The 17,914-nt window shown below is 40.5% G+C and overlaps 2 protein-coding genes across 2 annotated transcripts in view; one reads left to right on the forward strand and one right to left on the reverse strand.

The window, feature by feature from the left end:
* Positions 1-2,314: 2,314 nt before the first annotated feature.
* Taf8 (TBP-associated factor 8) lies at positions 2,315-4,014 on the forward strand. Its single transcript, XM_019056406.2, has one exon. The coding sequence runs from the start codon at positions 2,716-2,718 to the stop codon at positions 3,559-3,561; it is 846 nt and encodes a 281-aa protein (XP_018911951.1). The 5' UTR covers positions 2,315-2,715; the 3' UTR covers positions 3,562-4,014.
* Positions 4,015-6,680: 2,666 nt separating this feature from the next.
* The window catches only part of LOC109040449 (ubiquitin-like protein 4A), a 30,638-nt gene continuing 19,404 nt past the window's right edge, over positions 6,681-17,914 (reverse strand). The window contains exon 4 of the mRNA XM_019056403.2: positions 6,681-7,073. Within this exon, the coding sequence (XP_018911948.1) occupies positions 6,984-7,073 (90 nt within the window). The 3' untranslated portion in view covers positions 6,681-6,983. The remainder of the gene's footprint in view (positions 7,074-17,914) is intronic.

A 17,914-nucleotide genomic window follows, 5' to 3' on the forward strand; every position in this document is an offset into this window, starting at 1 on the left:
ACCTCCAATTTCTCATCGCTAGAACTGCTAGAAGTTGGTGTTGCTTGCAAAGACATAAAGACGGAGCGCTCGTATCTAAAAGCACGGGGAAAAAGTGAAGCTAGGTTCGGCGCTGCGCGCTTGTGTGAGTGTGTAAATGAGCGCGGGAATCCATGGCGGCAAACGGAAATTTGATTTGAACTTGTCCTCTTGATTTTTGCACATTTCTTCTTTGAAACCTATTTTAAATTCCTAAAACGAATATACTAAGAAAGTTCGGTCTGCGTCCTAATATAATACACCTACTTTTGCTCGGTAACAGGCAGTAATCTCAGATAAAGTTAGTTTTTCTTCTGCTCATGGTTAGAGTCCCTTTATACCCAGAGTTAAGACAACTCACTTTTGGTTGGGCTGAAAGTGGCCTAGAAAAAAATCCAATTCTGATTGGTTCTCGCTCATGGAGGCCGAAACGAGTGCACCAAGATGGCGGTACCTCGAATATGAACAAGAATGATGAAAATATTACCTAATTGTGGTTTATCAAGAGTAAATTGTTATTTCCATCGGTCCAAAATGAAAATAGATTAAGGTTAATCTTCAGCTGTAGTTCCGAAAAAATCCACCACGTCGCGCTGCTAAAATCCGACTCCGAAATCAGTGATTATTTAAATATCACAATAGGTATCTTAAATTCTAAGACTCATAAGTTCTAGCAGCATACGTCTGGAATCCTTAGAAACAAACGCGAGCTTTGAAAGTCTAATAATAAAAGCTGTAAATTGATCCCAGTTTCTCTTACGGGATATCTGTAAGTGCGAGAGAGACAGCTCACGGTGGGAGAGAGATATCTGCCAACTGCTGAGAGCGATCAAGCGCGATTGGTTGCATCAAGGTCATCATGCTTAACCCTACTTTTTTCTGGGATCAAATTGCAGAGCTTCAGAAATGACTTTTCACGTTGTTTTTAGGGTCAATAGGAAGAAGAATGTTATAGCTAGAACTTATTTATCTTCGATTTAAACAGAAATTCCTTCAACTTTTATAAAAGCTCAAGGACTCACGTGGTGCTGTACGGACTCTAAAACACAGCGGTGGCGCCCCCTGCGCGGAGAAATTTCTTACTTCACGCAGCTGTAGATACACCTTAAGAAATTATTCACAAACCAATCTCATTTTCTTTTTAATTGATCAATTTGTTGATGTTGTTGTTTTTGTGTGACAGACATCGCAGGATTCCTGATCCTTATCCCTCAATATCGTTCGTTTGGGTGCACTCGTTTCGACCTCCATGGCCAGCCAAGGCCGGCTGCCAGTCAGCTGATAATCGAGTTGTCTTAACTCTGGGTATAAAGGGACTCTACTCATGGTGGTTCTGCAGGTTCAAACTAGAGTCCCTTTATACCCAGAGTTAAGACAACTCGATTATCAGCTGACTGGCAGCCGGCCTTGGCTGGCCATGGAGGCCGAAACGAGTGCACCCGAACGAACGATATTGAGGGAAAAGGATCAGGAATCCTGCGATGTCTGTCACACTAAAACAACAACATCAGCAAATTGATCAATCAAAAAGAAAATGAGATTGGTTTGTGAATAATTTCTTAATCTATTTTCATTTTGGACCAATGGAAATAACAATTTACTCTTGATAAACCACAATTAGGTAATATTTTCATTATTCTTGTTCACATGCGAGGTACCGCCATCTTGGTGCACTCGTTTCGGCCTCCATGAGCGAGAACCAATCAGAATTGGATTTTTTTTTAGGCCACTTTCAGCCCAACCAAAAGTGAGTTGTCTTAACTCTGGGTATAAAGGGACTCTAGTTCAAACAGGCCGTTACAGTTCTAGATCAACGTTACTCTCAAATGAAATTAATCGGTCGACGATGGACTGAAACTAACCTAAAGTTAAAAAAATATGAGTGTGTACCTGAATTTGGGCAAAAATCAACCTAAAATACTTTGTTTCCGCAATTTTATTTATTAGTTCCCGCCCTACATTTGAATTCAAACTTGTCCCGATTTCGCCGCCAATCCTCTAGCCAATAGTAGAGGTGATTGAAAAGAAGCTCTAGAAGCTTCATTTTTTGCTTTTAGTGCTCCGTCTTTATGTCTTTGGTTGCTTGTTTGTAAAATGTAAAAGGAAAGTAGTGTCTACTTGCTTGCAAAAGGAAACTGCCAACACGTTCTTAAACATCAACCATAAAGTTAAGTCAACAGTCAATTGTTGAAGTCCCGAATTCCCAAAAGTCTTCCACAATTAATAGCTGAGATAGAGTGGAGGGTCTCTCTCTCTCGTGTTAGTTAGTCTTTGGATGAGATGTTTGTTTCTGATTTTTATCTTGATTTTTTGAGGTTATGTTAATATGTTTACACTTTGTCTGTTTGGTTTACACTACACAACTTTCTTTTCCGTTCTTTATCCGCCTTGTTGCGGTCCGACCGTGCGTACTGCGTACCAGGTGCGCACAGGGCCCTGTGCAATTCCTGATCCTGATCCTGTGGCCTCTGCTCGAAGTTTTCTGTCGCCAGTGTAAACAATGTGAATTTCATGATGTGAAATAAGCATCTTCAGTACATTCAACTTCTCTTATTTTTCGAAGATGTGTAGAAGTGATGTGCCTACCGGATAGTCTGACTCTAGTTTCTACTTTGAGTATGGTGATTTGAACTTGAAACTTTTTACTCCAATAGTCTAGTGTGTTAGCCTTGCGCATTTGGACACATTTCCTTAAACATGTCACAGTACACCTCCACTCAACGGTCAGTTTTGAAAACATGTATCTCCGCACTCCTGATGGAAGCTGGTTTTGAAGCATCGGATCCTTCAGCTTTGGAATCGTTGGTGGTAATTTTGCAAAGTTTTCTCCACGAACTAGGACAAAGTGCACGCTCTTACCACGAATTAGCAAGCAGGGCAAGACCTCTACTAGCTGATGTAATTATGGCATTAGTCAGCATGGGGATAAGCCTGAAAGGCATTGAAACTCATGCTAAAAGACTCAACAGGACTATCCTTGCCCCCCTTGCACCTTCTGTGCAACCAAAACAACTGAGTATTTTACAAGCTGGCATGAAGCAAGCACTGCCTTCATATATTCCATCACATTTTCCTCAATTTCCAGACCCGCATGCCTATATCAGAACACCAACTCATAAGCAACCTGTCACAGAATATGAGGCCATCCGGGAGAAAGCAGCTAGTCAAAAACGAAGCCTTGAAAAAGCCCTAACAAAGTTTGTTTCCAAAACTGGTGAAACAGACAGTTTATTTCCAAAGCAAGAAAATGATCCATTTCTTTTGATAGCATGTAAGCTGTCATTTCCACCATATCTTAGCGCATTACTGCCCAAAGATCAAGTGTTTGACTTTGATGAAGAAGAAAATGCCAAACCTCTAGCACCAAGAAAGAAAAAAGAAATGAAAGGCACAGAACAATCGGAAGAAGAAGCAGAGCAAGAGGAAGAGGAAAGAGCAAAAGCTGAAGCAGATATGATAGATAATCCATATCTGAGGCCTGTGAAGCCTCCTCCCACAAAACTGAAAATCAAAGGGAATACAGTGACCAGTATTAGTTCATAGAATTTTGCGGAGGTAATCATTTTCTTCAGGAAGCAAGTGTTACTGTCACTTTGTGTTGCATATCTTTTAAATTTGGGTATCAAAGTCCCTAACTCAAGGAAAGTTTTTTGTTTGTTGGCCAGTTTTTTTTTAATGAAAGATGAAGAAGATCCAATTTCGAAGGGATCATTATCAACATTAAAACGCCCTCAAAAGTAGGTAAAAGCTAGCTAATTCATGTAAGAATGACTTTGACCCCGCTATTAAACGCTTCTTTCAGAAAACTACAGGATAGTGTATTCAAATCAATGCATTATTACTTGCAAATAAAACGTCAACTGCTGTTTATGATTGAATGAATGGAACAATGAACCCATATAACAAATGCCAAAGCACCAATCTTAACAGTGTTATTGTTTTTGTTGTTTGTTTCTTCAATATACCAGTAAATAAAGTCTCAACTTCAAACAAAAATATATTGTTGGCACAGCAAATGGTTCTTTATTTCTCAAAGATAGATTCATGCCCAAATTACTGGTCTGCATTTGTGTGATGGACATTCATTGTAAGATTTTATTGGTAGCGTTAATGAAGACCAAAACCAATCTACACAGGTCAGTCATTGTGCATAGAGATGGTACCGTGATTGCAATCACGAAAAGTCATTGTAATTTGAGGATCACCAGTCATAGTTACTGTGACTTTCAAATGACGCCTATTTTTGCATTTTTTGTTGTTTTTCCTCCAAAAATGAAACTTGATGATTTCGTGAAATGCTGAGGGCGATTTCATGATAAAAAGGATAATCGTAATAGACTTAAGGCAAAACGATTGAAAATCAAGTCGATAAATTAATATGAATGATATCCCTGAACTTATCCATGCTAAAAAGTATGGTAAATTATGATTGACTTTAATAATATAAGACTTGAGGGCCGAAAATGGCCGGTCGGTTACACGTTACCAACCCCAATTTTGAGGCAAAAGAGCAATTTGCGTTAGTAAATAACAATAATAATATATTTTTATTTGTAAATGCACATTTTTCAACAGCTAGAACAAATATCGACGGTGTAAGTCGGCAATCACATAACTCGTTCGCGGTGTCTGAAAATCTCCGCCTCTACGTCATTTTTTTAAAGGAAAGCTAATTGACATTATTTCTTGAAGTTTTTGCAGAATTTTCTTTGCATTGCGAAGAAAAATCATGACAGTTTTAAAGAATTGCCGTTGAGTAGTTTTCCATTTAAAAAATAAAGTATGACAGGAAGTCTGTGACGTCGCAAACCGAGTTATGTGATTGCCGACTTACACCGTCGATATGTCTGGGTTAGTGAGGATAGAAGAAAGAAAAGAGAAGAAAGGAAAAGAGAATACAGATTTTTTAAAAAAGGGCTTATGCTAAATACTCTGCTTCACTATAAAAACATTTGGCAATAAACAATTTTTTTAAAAGATTAAGAAAATTCGAGTCCCTGTATTTACTTTTTAGTTCTGAGGGTAGCTTTTCTAAAAGGATTTGGCCACGCCTTAGAGAGTGACTGTTCTTGGTGGCATTTGTAAAGGCGTGGAATTTAGTGTTGATTTTACTGAGAGCCACTGGAGCTAAAGAGGTTTCAACTATAAAATTCGAAATGGACCTGTAAATTACGAGGGAGGGAACGGCAACAGAATTTTAAGATCAATGAAATGATTTTTGCAGGACTCTCTTGGCGCTAGCTTTAACATGGTTCTTAAAGCCTTCTTTTGGATGATGAAGACTTTCTTAAGGAGAGCGTTTTTACAGTTAGACCAAATAGTTACGCAATAGTTAATGTGGGACAGGAATAGGGAGTGTATGTGGTAAACCAACATAAGTATACTAATATCACAATATTTAGAGAGGACTTTAACTACAAATATGGCAGAGTGTAACTCGCTGCAGATGCTGTTTATATGCGTTATCATTTTGCTTATTGTCCAAAAGAATACCTAAGTATTTTAATATGGAGACCAGCTCAATTTCTTGGTTGTCAATCAAGATGTTGAAGGAACCTACAATATTTTTGGTACTCAAAAGCATGTATTTGGTTTTGTCTACATTAAACTGGAAGAAATTCAAATTAGCCCATTGTCAGAAAACGTTCAGAATAAAAAATCCATCCCTAATCTTGATAGATCCTTATTGCTAACTACAAAAAGCATATCATCGGCAAAAAGAAACATTATAAATAACACAGCACAATAAATTTCGGGTTTTGGTTTGTCCTTCGAACCAAACCAATGTTTTTCGATTCCTATGTGCTAAAGACGTCCAAAAATGGCCATATTAACTTCAGAAAAATTGGCTGGTCTCCGCAGGGCGCCGCCATTTTGAATTTTTCAAAATTGAGAAAACCCACGATTAGATTTTTGCAAATATCTCCTCAACAGTTCATCTCACGAAAAAAACAAAAAACCAGCGAAAAGAGCATACAATTCCCTACCGAAATCATCCTTCTTTGTTTTTTCTAACTTAATTTTTTGGTCGTAAAAGTAACGTTTTCTTCAAAAATTAGTTTAAAGGCGCATTTTTGCTGATTTTAGGAAAATCATTGCTTCATACCTCCAGCCACGATTGTCTGAGAAAAAACTGTTATAAATGCTCATTGAGAAGAGCGTAAAATTTACTTCTAGAAAACACTCACAACAGTCGACATGTCAATAGTTCCTAAACTTGATTTAATCCAATGAAACAGCAGTTTATTAGCTCCGCCCTTAAAATGTGATTTTTTCGACCATTTTCCTAAGAGTCACGAAAAAAAGAGAAAAAACCCTTTAAAACGTGACCCGAACTGTGTAAAAAGGTGGCAAAATAGTGCTGGGTCCACACTATTTAGAAAACAAACCAGAAAAATCCAAAATTTTCAATTGGAGTCAAAAATTTCGAGCACTAATGGAAAACCTAGAGTACCTACCTATATTGAGAGAGTATGGCCACTGGGGTTACCACCTCTGATTGGCTCAGCCATTTTAGGCTGAATGGAGCCCTTAGGACCCAAAAATGGCGGACGCCATAAATTAATCCAAATAAACCAAATGAGTAGTCAAATGGTCAAGATTAAATAATTTTTTGGACGTCATTTTCTGGTTGTCAGGAAAGAGCAAATTAAACAAAGAAGTAAAAATTGGGAAAAGTTTACGTTTATTTAGTAACTAAAACAAACAAATAAAACAAAGATGAGTAGCTGTCAGGCTAATCAGCCACAACCACTTCAGTACCGAAGATTTACGAACACATGAGCAAATCATATGAGCATAGAGATAGAAAGAGAAATAAAAAAAATAAGTCTATAGTGTACATGGAATATCAGATATTCTAAAATTATATATGAATAACTATTTTACAACTGTACATGATGATAATTGATAAAAAATTGTTAACATTAAGCTTATGCTTTAGGCTGTCAAAAAGTATCCTTGGATCAAGTGGTCAGCTTTTCTTCACTGCCGTAAGTTACAGCAAATCGTTCGAGGTCGTCAAGACTTAAACTAGACATGGATGTATCCATTTCCTGAAAGATTAGGAATAAAATATAAGAAACCCATCATCTCCGCAATTACCTTTGGCAAATTATATAAAATACTAGCCGTGATCAGCTCGCTGTGGCGAGCTATCACGCCTAGCCGGGGAGTGCCCCTGGACCCCAGGTTCCTCGCTTCGCGATGAACTTTCGGCTAGCTCCGCGAGCCGCCCCTCATAGCTATTATCTTTTAAATAATAATAATAATAATGAGAATAAAACATCTCCGCCACCTTGGTCACGGCCGCCATCTTGGATTTTAGAATTTTAAAAATTCTGACCAAAAATTCGAGTTTCCCATCAGAAAATACCACTTGTTACAGAGTTTCACGAAAATCGATCGAACAGGAGCCGATACAGCATTTTAGACCACGGCCGCCATGTTGGATTTTGACACTTTCAGAATCTGACCAAAAGTTCGAATTTCTTGCTGAAATGTACATCGTGATACCAATTTACACAAAAATCCGTCGAAAAATACCCCCTGATACCTGAAATTTTGTCTAAAATGCTGTGACGTCACGCGACACGATTGAGCCTGTTCGGTGTGGTGCGTGTAAATAACCGCGTATCCCCAATGCATTACTATAGGGAGGAACAACTATTCCCTCTTGCGGGCTTCCTGGGCAACGTCTTCTAATCGGAATAATTTTGATCAACTCCTCACGACAATAGCTAAGCGTGTACTAAGTTCAAAGGAAATTGCTTCGGCCAATTTTTCTCTGGGAGGTGGGGGGTGGGGGCAGAGTGAGTGGCAACAGCAGCTTTATATGGAGTAATGTGTATGTTTACGGGTCATTCGCCTCACTGGTCGTAAGTTTTCTTTGACTTCCTCTCTTTTTTCTTTCTCCTTTATTTTTGATCCGGTGCTCGTGAAACTCGGTACCGGGGGGTATTTTTTTTATGGGAAACTCGAATTTTCGGTCAGATTTTCAAACTTCCAAAATCAAAGATGGCTGCCGTGGCCAAAGTGGCGAAGATGTTATCTTATTATTATTATTATTATTATTTTTTTTTTTTTTTTTTTTTTTTTTTTTTTTTTTTTTTTTTTTTTTTTTTGTAACTCAGAAGAGGGAACACTTCCGGCACAAGTATTACTGACGGGCCACAGGCCAAAGTCAGTAACACATACTATCTTGCTTGAAAAAAAGGGTAAACGTTATTTTAAAGTAAAATTTAAAAAAAAAAAAAAAAAAAAAAATTTAAAAAAATTAAATTTTAAGCGAAATCAAAAAAATTATTCGATATTAAGAAACGACCTGACAATACTTATTATTATTATTATTATTATTATTATTATTATTATTATTATTATTATTATTTTTCATATTCACTGCTGTCACCAGCTTTGCTGGGTTGCTTTAAGCCCTCACACAGGGGCAAACAATGCTCCTAGGTATGAGGGCTGTTTGTGGTTTGGGTGGCCGGGTGGTGGTTATTTCACTCCCCCTTGGGGGGGTGGCTCGTCACGGACTAGGATACCTGTTTTAGGAACCGAGGCAGGGTAGGTGTCTGGAGGACGCCTGCCTAAAGGTTTCTTTCCTGAGGTGGTAGGCGGTAGGGGTGTTTTTGGTGTGTGGGAACGTTCTAGGTGTATTCGCGCTGCTCCACCTAGCTTAAGACCTTCCGGAGGATTCTGGCAGTGCCTAACACAGCAGACTTCTGGGCCAATACTAGCGAATGTTTCCCAGGGATTTCGTTCTTCAGTTTAGTCCAGTCTTTAGAGACTGCTCCGGTAGCTCCAATCACAAAGGGTATGACTCGGGTTTTGGTCTTCCACATCCTGTTGATTTCGATCTCTAGGTCTTTATACTTTAGTTTCTTCTCAGCTTCCTTTTTTGTGATGTTCCTGTCTGCTGGGATAGAGACGTCAATCAGCAGACACGTTTGGCCTTTCCTACGCAGGATGATGTCCGGTCTGTTTGCCTCAACAGTTCTATCGGTTCTGATAGGGAAGTTCCACAGGATCGTTGTCTCTCCATCTCTGGTTGTTGCAGTGTTTTTCGGTTTGTGTTCATACCATTTATCTGCGTCGACTTCGATTCCATATTCTTTGCAGAGGCTGTAGTGAAGTTGGGTGCATACTCTGTCGTGTCTCTCGATATAGTCCTTTTGGGCTAGAATTGGGCAACCTGATGTTATGTGCTCAATGGTTTCTTCGAACTGGTGGCAGATTCTGCATTTGCTATTCACATGTTTCTTGTGGATTTTCCTCTCTCGGTACCTTGTGTTTAAGGCTTGATCCTGTGCCGCTACAATTAGGCTCTCTGTTTCTGCTTTTAGTACACCTTTACTGAGCCAGATGGTAGAGAGATTACTCTCGATGGAGTCATTTTCTAGCATCAGTGGATACTGCCCGTGCATGATCTTTCCTTTCCATTTGGTTCTGATGTTTTCTGAGATTTTCTTTTTGATTTTTTGCTTCCTGCTGTTTATGGGGGCCACTTCAAAGTTTTCTCCGAGCTCGGCTTCAAACTTGTTTGCTTCTTTCGCAATGTGGTCTTTGTCTAGAGCAAGGTTGACGGCATATACGGCTTTGAGAAAAGGGTCTTCGTTTTTTTTTTTCCTGGAGGTAGTACTTCACATTGATGATGGAAGATTTGTATGTTGATTCAATTTGCCTAAGTCCTCGTCCTCCTAGTTTTCTGCTCACGTATAGCCTGTCAACGTCTGCGGATGGGTGGTGCATTTTATGCATTGTCAGACATTTTCTTGTTTTAATGTCTAGCGCTTTTATTTCTTTTATTTTCCAATTCAGAATTGCAAATCCGTACTGTAGAACGGGTACGGCTAGCGCTCCGATTGCAGTTATCTTGTTTTTTGCCGTTAGCTCTGTCTTTAGTACTGCTCTTACTCGACGTATGTATTCTCTCTTTACCTTTTCTTTTATTGTCTTATGTTGGATACCTATACTTTCTTCCATTCCGAGGTATTTGTATGTTTCACCTGGGTCTAACTGTCGGATGCTGGTGTCGACGTCTATATCCATGTTTTCTCCGTGGATGTATTTACCTTTCTTGAAGGTTACCTTGGCACACTTATCTAGGCCAAATTTCATACCTATGTCGTCACTGAATTCTTTCACCGTCTCGAGTTGATTTTGCAGTTTCTCGTCGCTGCTGCTGAACAGTTTCAGATCATCCATATACAGGAGGTGCGTCAGTTGTTTATGGCCTGCCTTGATGTTATATCCATTGTTCATGTTGTTTAGTCGTGTAGAGAGGGGTATTAATCCAACGCAGAACAGAAGGGGGGAGAACGCGTCCCCTTGGTAGATTCCTCGTCTTATTTTAATTTCAGAGGTGATAATTGTATCTGTTTTTCCTCTTAGTTGGATGCATGTTGACCAGTGCTCCATCATGTTCTTACAGGCGTTTACTATATTCGGGTGCACTCCCATGAGTTCCAGTGCACGGATGATCCAGCTGTGAGGCATGCTGTCGAAGGCTTTTTGGTAGTCCAGCCATGCGATCGATAGGTTCTTCTTGTTCTTCCTGCAGTCCTCAATGATGGTTTTGGATATTAAGAGTTGGTCAAGGCACCCTTTAGCTCCTTTGCGGCACCCTTTCTGCTCTATAGGGAGTAGTTTGGCACTTTCTAGGTATTTGTACGTTTTTCCGGCCAAGAGTGCCGTGAAGATCTTATACGCTATGTTGAGGCAGGTTATGGGCCTATAGTTTTTGGGATTTGCCGTTTCTCTATTCTTTGCTATCAGATATGTAGTCCCTTTGGCCAGCCATGTTGGGAATTCTTTCCCGTTCAGTAATTTATTGTACTCGGCTGTTAGGTACTTATGGATGCTAGGGATTTTTTTGAACCAGAAGCTTTGTATCTTATCTGGGCCGGGTGCTTTCCAGTTTGCAAGGTTTTTTATGGTAGTTATCAGTTCATCATCACCGAGATCTGTCCATTCCATTTTGTTGTTCGTGACCTCTGAGTCTTTGATCCACCCAGCCTCCGAGTTGTGCTGAGTAGGGACTTCGTAGATTCCTTTCCAGAACTCTTCCACCTTTTCTTTCTCTGGGGTTTGACCGATGTCGGAGGAGTCACCTTTGATGTTCCTGTAGAAGCTTTTGCAGTTGGTTTCGAAGCTTCTGTTGTGAGAGAATTGATTTGATCTTTTCTGGTATCTTCTTATTCTTTGGCTAAAGACGGCAATACGTTGCCTCAGTTGCTCCATTACATTGTCTATACTGCTTTCTTCTCCTTCCGCGGTGTATTTATCCAGGATTGACTGGACTTTGTGGGTTGTCTGTTGTCCTTTTTCCTTGCTCGTTATTTTGAAGTTAGCTAGTACTGAAAGGTTCCTCCTCAGATCTTGGATTCTGAACTCAATTCTTTTTTGCCATAGGGGCTTGCTTTCTTTCTTGTTCATTTTAGTTCCTTTTGGGCCGTTCGACTCGTCACTGATTGTGAGGGCTGCAGCGTAGAGCAAGCAGTTGATTTTCCACAGGTCGAGATTTTCTTCGCTCTCAAGCATATTTTGTACTTCATTGTTAGTTCGCATGATGATTTCTTGGTCTTTTTTCGCCCCCTTTATTTTCCTTATCGGCTCTCTTTCTTCCAGATTCATCTCGAGAACTTCTTGATACACGCTTCTTAGCTTTGATGTAGAGGTCGTTGTTTCTAGTGTGCTCGCCGTGTTCTGCTCTTGGGGAGTTGTTTCGTGTTCTGGTTCTGGAGATGGTATTCTTAGCTGCTTACTTCTTCTGGGAGTTTCGTTGGTTTGAGGTATGTTTGGCGTTGACTCTGATTCCCTGGTGTCAGTTGGATCATTCCGTCTCGACGGGCGGTTCTCGTCGTTTGTGGCATCACCTGGTGAGCTTTCAGTTGTAGGTTGGTCAGTGGATGCTTCTATGGTGGAGTGAACATCGTCTTTAATTTCTTGAAGCTGTTGTTCGGTTAGTTTTTTCTTGTTCTCGATGTATCTTCGTTGCGTGGCTAGCTTATTAGCGTTGAGATGCAGGCGGGCATTAGGGTTTCGTTGCCTCCATAGCTCGTAGGTGGCCTTTATGTTGTGGATGCCCGTGTTTTCCTTAACAAACCAATGGCACCATATGACTTCTTTGTATTCCTCTTTGCTCCATTGTACTCTCTGGGTGTGGTTGGCTGCATTATTCATTGTGGTAGGGGAGTTTTGGTTGTTATTGGTATTTTGGGTTTTTCTGGTGACACCCAGTTCATATTGTGTTGCTAGCTTTGCGGCTACATCAGCTTTGATTTCTTCAATTTGTGCCTCACTTAGTTTTTGGTTTTTCGCAATGAATCGTCTTTGTGTGGCGAGCTTGTTTGCATCGATATGCGGGCGGGTGTTCGGATTCCTTTTTCTCCAGAGGTCATAGTTGGCGTTTATATTGCAGCTTTGAGTGCTCTCTTTGATGTACCAGTAGCACCATATTATTTCTTTATACTCTTCTGTGGTCCACTTCACTCGCTCTGTTGCTTGCCTACGCTGTGCGTTTGTGTTCTTACCGGCCGGGCTAGTTGGTGGTGGGCTTTGGGCTTGTGGTGTTTGATTCGGCTGATTCTGCTGTTTCTGCGTTCTTTTCCGTGTTGTCCCAGAGACCTGAGTCAATTCTTCTGCATTATCATCGGTTCGGTCGGTTTTTCCTTTGTAGTTTTGGGTTTTTCTTGCTTTAGAGTTGCGCGTTTCCATATTTGTTCCCACGAGTAAGATGAGGATTTAAGAGGGTCCACCCGTAACCTCTTTCCGGGTAAGGCTATATTAACTCTGGGAGGGCGCCTGGTATCCCAGGGCTCCGTAGGTCGACACCAACATAAGCGCCCTGGTGCCAAGGGACCCGATGGGCACGGTTCGCATAACACCCCGGGTTGGGCTTTTCATTAAGTACTCCTTGGCACATAGAGTGTGCGTCCAGAGTAACTCGGGAAAGGAGGTGCGTCAATACCCCAGACCATAGGCAGTCCTCCCTGCAGATTTATTATTATTATTATTATTATTATTATTATTATTATTATTATTATTATTATTATTATTATTATTATTTATATGCGAAGTTATCTCCAGCTTTGCTGGGTAGTTGGGCTCTCTTCACGTGAGCAAACAATGCTCATTGGTAGAGAGAGTAGAGTGGGTTGAGGCCGGTGTTAACTTGGCTATGAATGGCCAATTTACAGCCGACGATAAGGTTTGCAGTAACCGGGGTGAGAACTGTGTCTTAAGACGCCCACCCAGAGGTTGCTTCTCGTCGATGATGGTGGGGTAGGGGTTTAGGTTGTGAGGGAACAAATGAGTATGGATTCTTTGGTTAAGGTTATTATTATTATTTTAAAAGTTAATAGCTATGAGAGGCGAGTCGCAAGTTCATCGCGAAGCGAAGAGTCGAGGGTCAATTAGCCGTACCGGCTCACTCTGCCCCCTTGAGAAAAATTTGCCGAAGCGATTTCCTTTAAACTTGGTACACGGTTAGCTATTGCCATGAGGAATTGATCAACATTATTCCGATTTGAAAACGTTGCACAGGACGCCCGCTATAGCGGAAAGTTGTTTCTGCGTATGGCAATTCATTTAAGATACGAAGTTGTTTACGCGCACCGCTCTGAACAGGTTGAATCGTACCGCGTGACGTCACAGGAGCCCCCCTCGTATGCCTCGATCTCGTTCGATCTTTCAACTGTGTGCCTGCCTTGCGAACATTTCCATCCCTTTACTCCTTTCACGTACATAGTATCAGCCTGCCTGCACGTAAGAATCTCCTCACAACTATCTTCCATTTTTAACTGTATGTTTATGTTCCATCCTATGGGCCATCCGCGTCATTGGTCGTATGTTTCTTTGACTTCCTCTCTCTTTTCTTCCTCCTTTATTTTTGATCGATTTTCGTGAAACTCGGTGTTTCGCCCCAAAGACTTCTAACCCCCCCCCCCCCTCCCAAATATTTTGGGGGTCTGAAAATTTGGAAAAAGTAGCGCTCAAGTATTCCGAGAAAAAGTTAGTGGACGGGTGCTCTGGAACACCAGTTACACCAACATAAATGTGGCAGGTTTAAGGTAGGTCATGTATTCATCTTCCAAACTGCACCTTCATGGGTTAAATGACAATCGATTATCCGTCTTATTCTCTTTTTGTTTTTGTTTTCTTTCTGGTGAATTCGTCAGTTGACTGTAACCTTAACTCAGTGTAATGTTTGTGACAAAAAGTATAAGCCACAAGAACAACGAAAACATGTTTTCCCCATGTTTGTCTCGTCTCTTGGAATCCTTACATGAATTCATTAGCTCTCTATCACTTTTACCTCGACTTTTGACCTTGTAATGTGTGTGACTACAGTTTCTAACATCCCTGATCAAAGAAATGCCCCTCTGCTAAGAAAATCACGAAATTCTACAAAAAAAATCTTAGTATCTTCTACTATCACCTCCATTTATTACTCTATACAGGGTTATCCAAAAGTCACCTACCACCCCTGTTACTTTTTTCCTAATTAAGATAGAAGTTTGAAACTTTGGGAATGTTCCTCGGTTTAAGGTAGCAACTTTTTGGTCCCCCCAAAATTTTGAAAGGCGGCCCCCTTAAGGGGGGCGGGGACTAACTTTTTTTTTTTTCGAATGGCAACCCCCCTTTTGTGATACCTCATTCAAAAGCTAATGGAAAAAGAAAATTTTTGGCGCAAACCGCAGGTCAAAATGTTGATCTTTGACAAAATGGCGGCCGGTCAAAGTTCAAAATGGCGGAAATTTGGCATATCCGTTTCTTATCGGCGGATTGGTCTGAAACTCAGAATCCTAGGGTTTTTTGGGACGAGAAAAACGATTCTGGCATTATTTTTCCAGAAATTTCAGTCCTTTTCAAAATGACGGCGGTAAAATGGCGCCTCAGAGCGGGAAGTGGATATTTAGGCTGCTTATCGTCGGATTTGTATGAGACTTGGTATCCGGCGGTATTTCGGCACGAGAAGAAGGAATCTTTCATTGGAATTTTGAAATTTTTAAAAACTTTAAAATGGCGGCAAAAATGCGAATGGCGATGGTGGATGTGGATTTTCCGTTACTTTTCCGCCACCATTTTGACGATATTCAGTGTTTCAAAAATCTAATGAAAGCCAAAAACCACCAGAGTATTGACTTTTGTGCAAATCCGTCGGTAAATAGCCGTGATATGGATTTTCCGTTATTTTTTCGCCTCCATTTTAAAGTTTTTATAAATTTCCAAAATCCAATGAAAGATTCGTTCTTCTCGTGCCAAAATACCCCCGGATACCAAGTCTCATACAAATCCGACGATGAGCAGCCTAAATATCCATTTCCCGCTCTAAGCCGCCATTTTAACCGCTGCCATTTTGAAAAGGACTGAAATTTCTGGAAAACTAATGCCAGAATCGTTTTTTTTGTCCCGAAAAACCTAGGGATTCTGAGTTTCAGACCAATCAGCCGATAAGAAACGGAGATGCCAAATTTCCGCCATTTTGAACTTTGACCGGCCGCCATTTCGTCAAAAATCAACATTTTGACCTGCGGTTTGCGCCAAAAATTTTCTTTTTTATTATTTTTCGAATGAGGTATCACAAAAGGGGGGGTTGCCATTTGAAAAAAAAGTTAGTCCCCGCCCCCCAAAATTTTGGGGGGACCAAAAAGTTGCTACCTTAAACCGAGGAACAGAGCGAATTTAGTATACGCTTAGCAATTAGGGTTAGGAGTTGATCAAAATTATTCCGATCAGAAGACGTTGCCCAGGACGCCCGCAAGTGTGAAAAGCTGTTTCTCCGTATAGTAATGCATTGAAGATACGCGGTTATTTACACGCACCGCACCGAACAGGTTGAATCGTGTCGCGTGACGTCATAGCAGCGCAACGGTGTGTCTTGCGTCATCTTCCGACTGTTCGGCTCCCTCGCGAACTTTACCATCCCTTTACTCCTTTCTCGTGTTATCCTGCCTGCACCTAAGTATCTCATTTTAACCGTCTTCTATTTCGACTATACTAGCCGTAATTAGCGCGCTTTGCGAGCTTACACGCCTAGCCGGGGAGTGCCCCTGGACCCCTAGTTCTTCGCTGCGCGATGAACTTGCGACTCGCTCCGCGAACCGCCCCTTCTTTTTCACAAAATTTCACAGAAATCGATGGTCCAGGAGCTGAGACCGCATTATAGAGCGCAGCCGCCTTCTTGGATTTTCGAATTTTAAAAATCTGACCGAAAATTCGAGTTTCCCGTCGAAAATTTAACCCCTCCCCCTCCCCGAGTTCCAACCCCCCCCTCCCAAATATTTTGGGGGTCTAAAAATTTGGGAAAAGAAGCGCTCAAGTATTCTGAGAAAAAGTTAGTGGACGGGTGCTCTGGAACACCAGTTACACTAACATAAATGTGGCACCCTGTATACAATTATCACAATTTTTTATTTGGACAAAAAAGAGTTTTTAAAATTGTTTGTTTTGTTCTGCGTCCAACGAGTGGTCTATTAAGCTGGGGAATCAAAGGGTTCGAGAGTTATGAACGACTGAAGTTTCCGCTTAACGTACGCCGATTGATTTTAGCGCGCCAAACTATGGTTCCAAAGCCGGATTTGGGTGTTAATGAATAAGGTTGAATTTTCAAACCGTTTAAAATAAATTTTTAGGGATTCTTGAGGTGCGCTGAGTTCAGAAATTACAGATAATTCCAAGAAAACAACTTTTTTAAAACGGCCAACCGGCCGCTCGTCGGGCCTCTGAAGTAGTGCTCCGAAACTGTAATTTTACAAATGTTTAAAGAATTTCAATCGTCCATAACCCTCGAATCCTTAGGTTCCCTAGCTTAATGGACACTCGTTGGATGCAGGAAAAAACGAACACTTTTAAAAAAATGACTTTGGTTCAAATAAAAAATAGAGACCTTTGTACAGGGTATCCCAAAAGTCCGTACTGCCTTGGTAACTTTTGAACGGTTGAAGATAGAAAAATGAAACTTTGGGAACGTTTCTATCTCAAAGGGGACCATCTTTTTGGAGGGTCAAAATTTTTGCCCCTCCATCAGAGGGGGGGGGGGGGGTTGGGGCAACATGTTTTTTTTTCAAATGGCTACCCCTATCTTGTGATACACCATAAGAAATAACTTTAAAAACTAAGAATTTTGGCGCAAACCGCAGATCAATATCATAATTTTTGACCGAGTCATGATATGTCAAAGGTCAAATTTGACCTATTTTCAAAACATCATAACCCATCAAATTATCGTAAAGAAAAATATAAAACGGGAAATTTTACCAAATTGTAAGCGCTTTTAAGTAAATATCACAATAAGGTTTTTAAAGTAAGTTTAAGGGGGGGGGGGGTTCGGACCCCCAAATACGTCAGTTCGAGGGTCATAGATTTTCCCACGAAATGAGAGAATTATTTCTAACTTTACCTCAACATTACGTCGATAAGTTCAAAATTAGTTCAACATTGCGTTATTAAGTCCCCAAATCTCGGGAAAAATTCAAGAAAACGAAGTCTGAGGTGATAAAATTTGACTGTTTTTTCGTTTTTTAAAATTTTGCTCGAGATTTGGGGACTTGAAAACGCAATTTTGAACAAACTCTGAACTTAACGACGTAATGTTGAGGCAAATATTAGGAAAAATTGTCACATTTCGTGGGAAAATCGTATGACCTTCGAACTAACGTTATTGGGGGTCCGAACCCCCCCTACATAAAATTAGGTTGAAGTAATTTCTGTGATTTTTACTTAAAATTGCTTACAATTTGGTAAAGTTCCCCGTTTTGTTTTTTCTTTACGATGATTTGAACCGGGGTTATGATTTTTTTGAAAATAGGTCAAAGACTTTTGACATATTATAACTGGTCAAAAATTAAGATATTGATCTGCGGTTTGCCACAAAATTCTTAGTTCTTAA

Source organism: Bemisia tabaci, chromosome 1 (assembly GCF_918797505.1).
Source record: "Bemisia tabaci chromosome 1, PGI_BMITA_v3".
NCBI lineage: Eukaryota > Metazoa > Arthropoda > Insecta > Hemiptera > Aleyrodidae > Bemisia > Bemisia tabaci.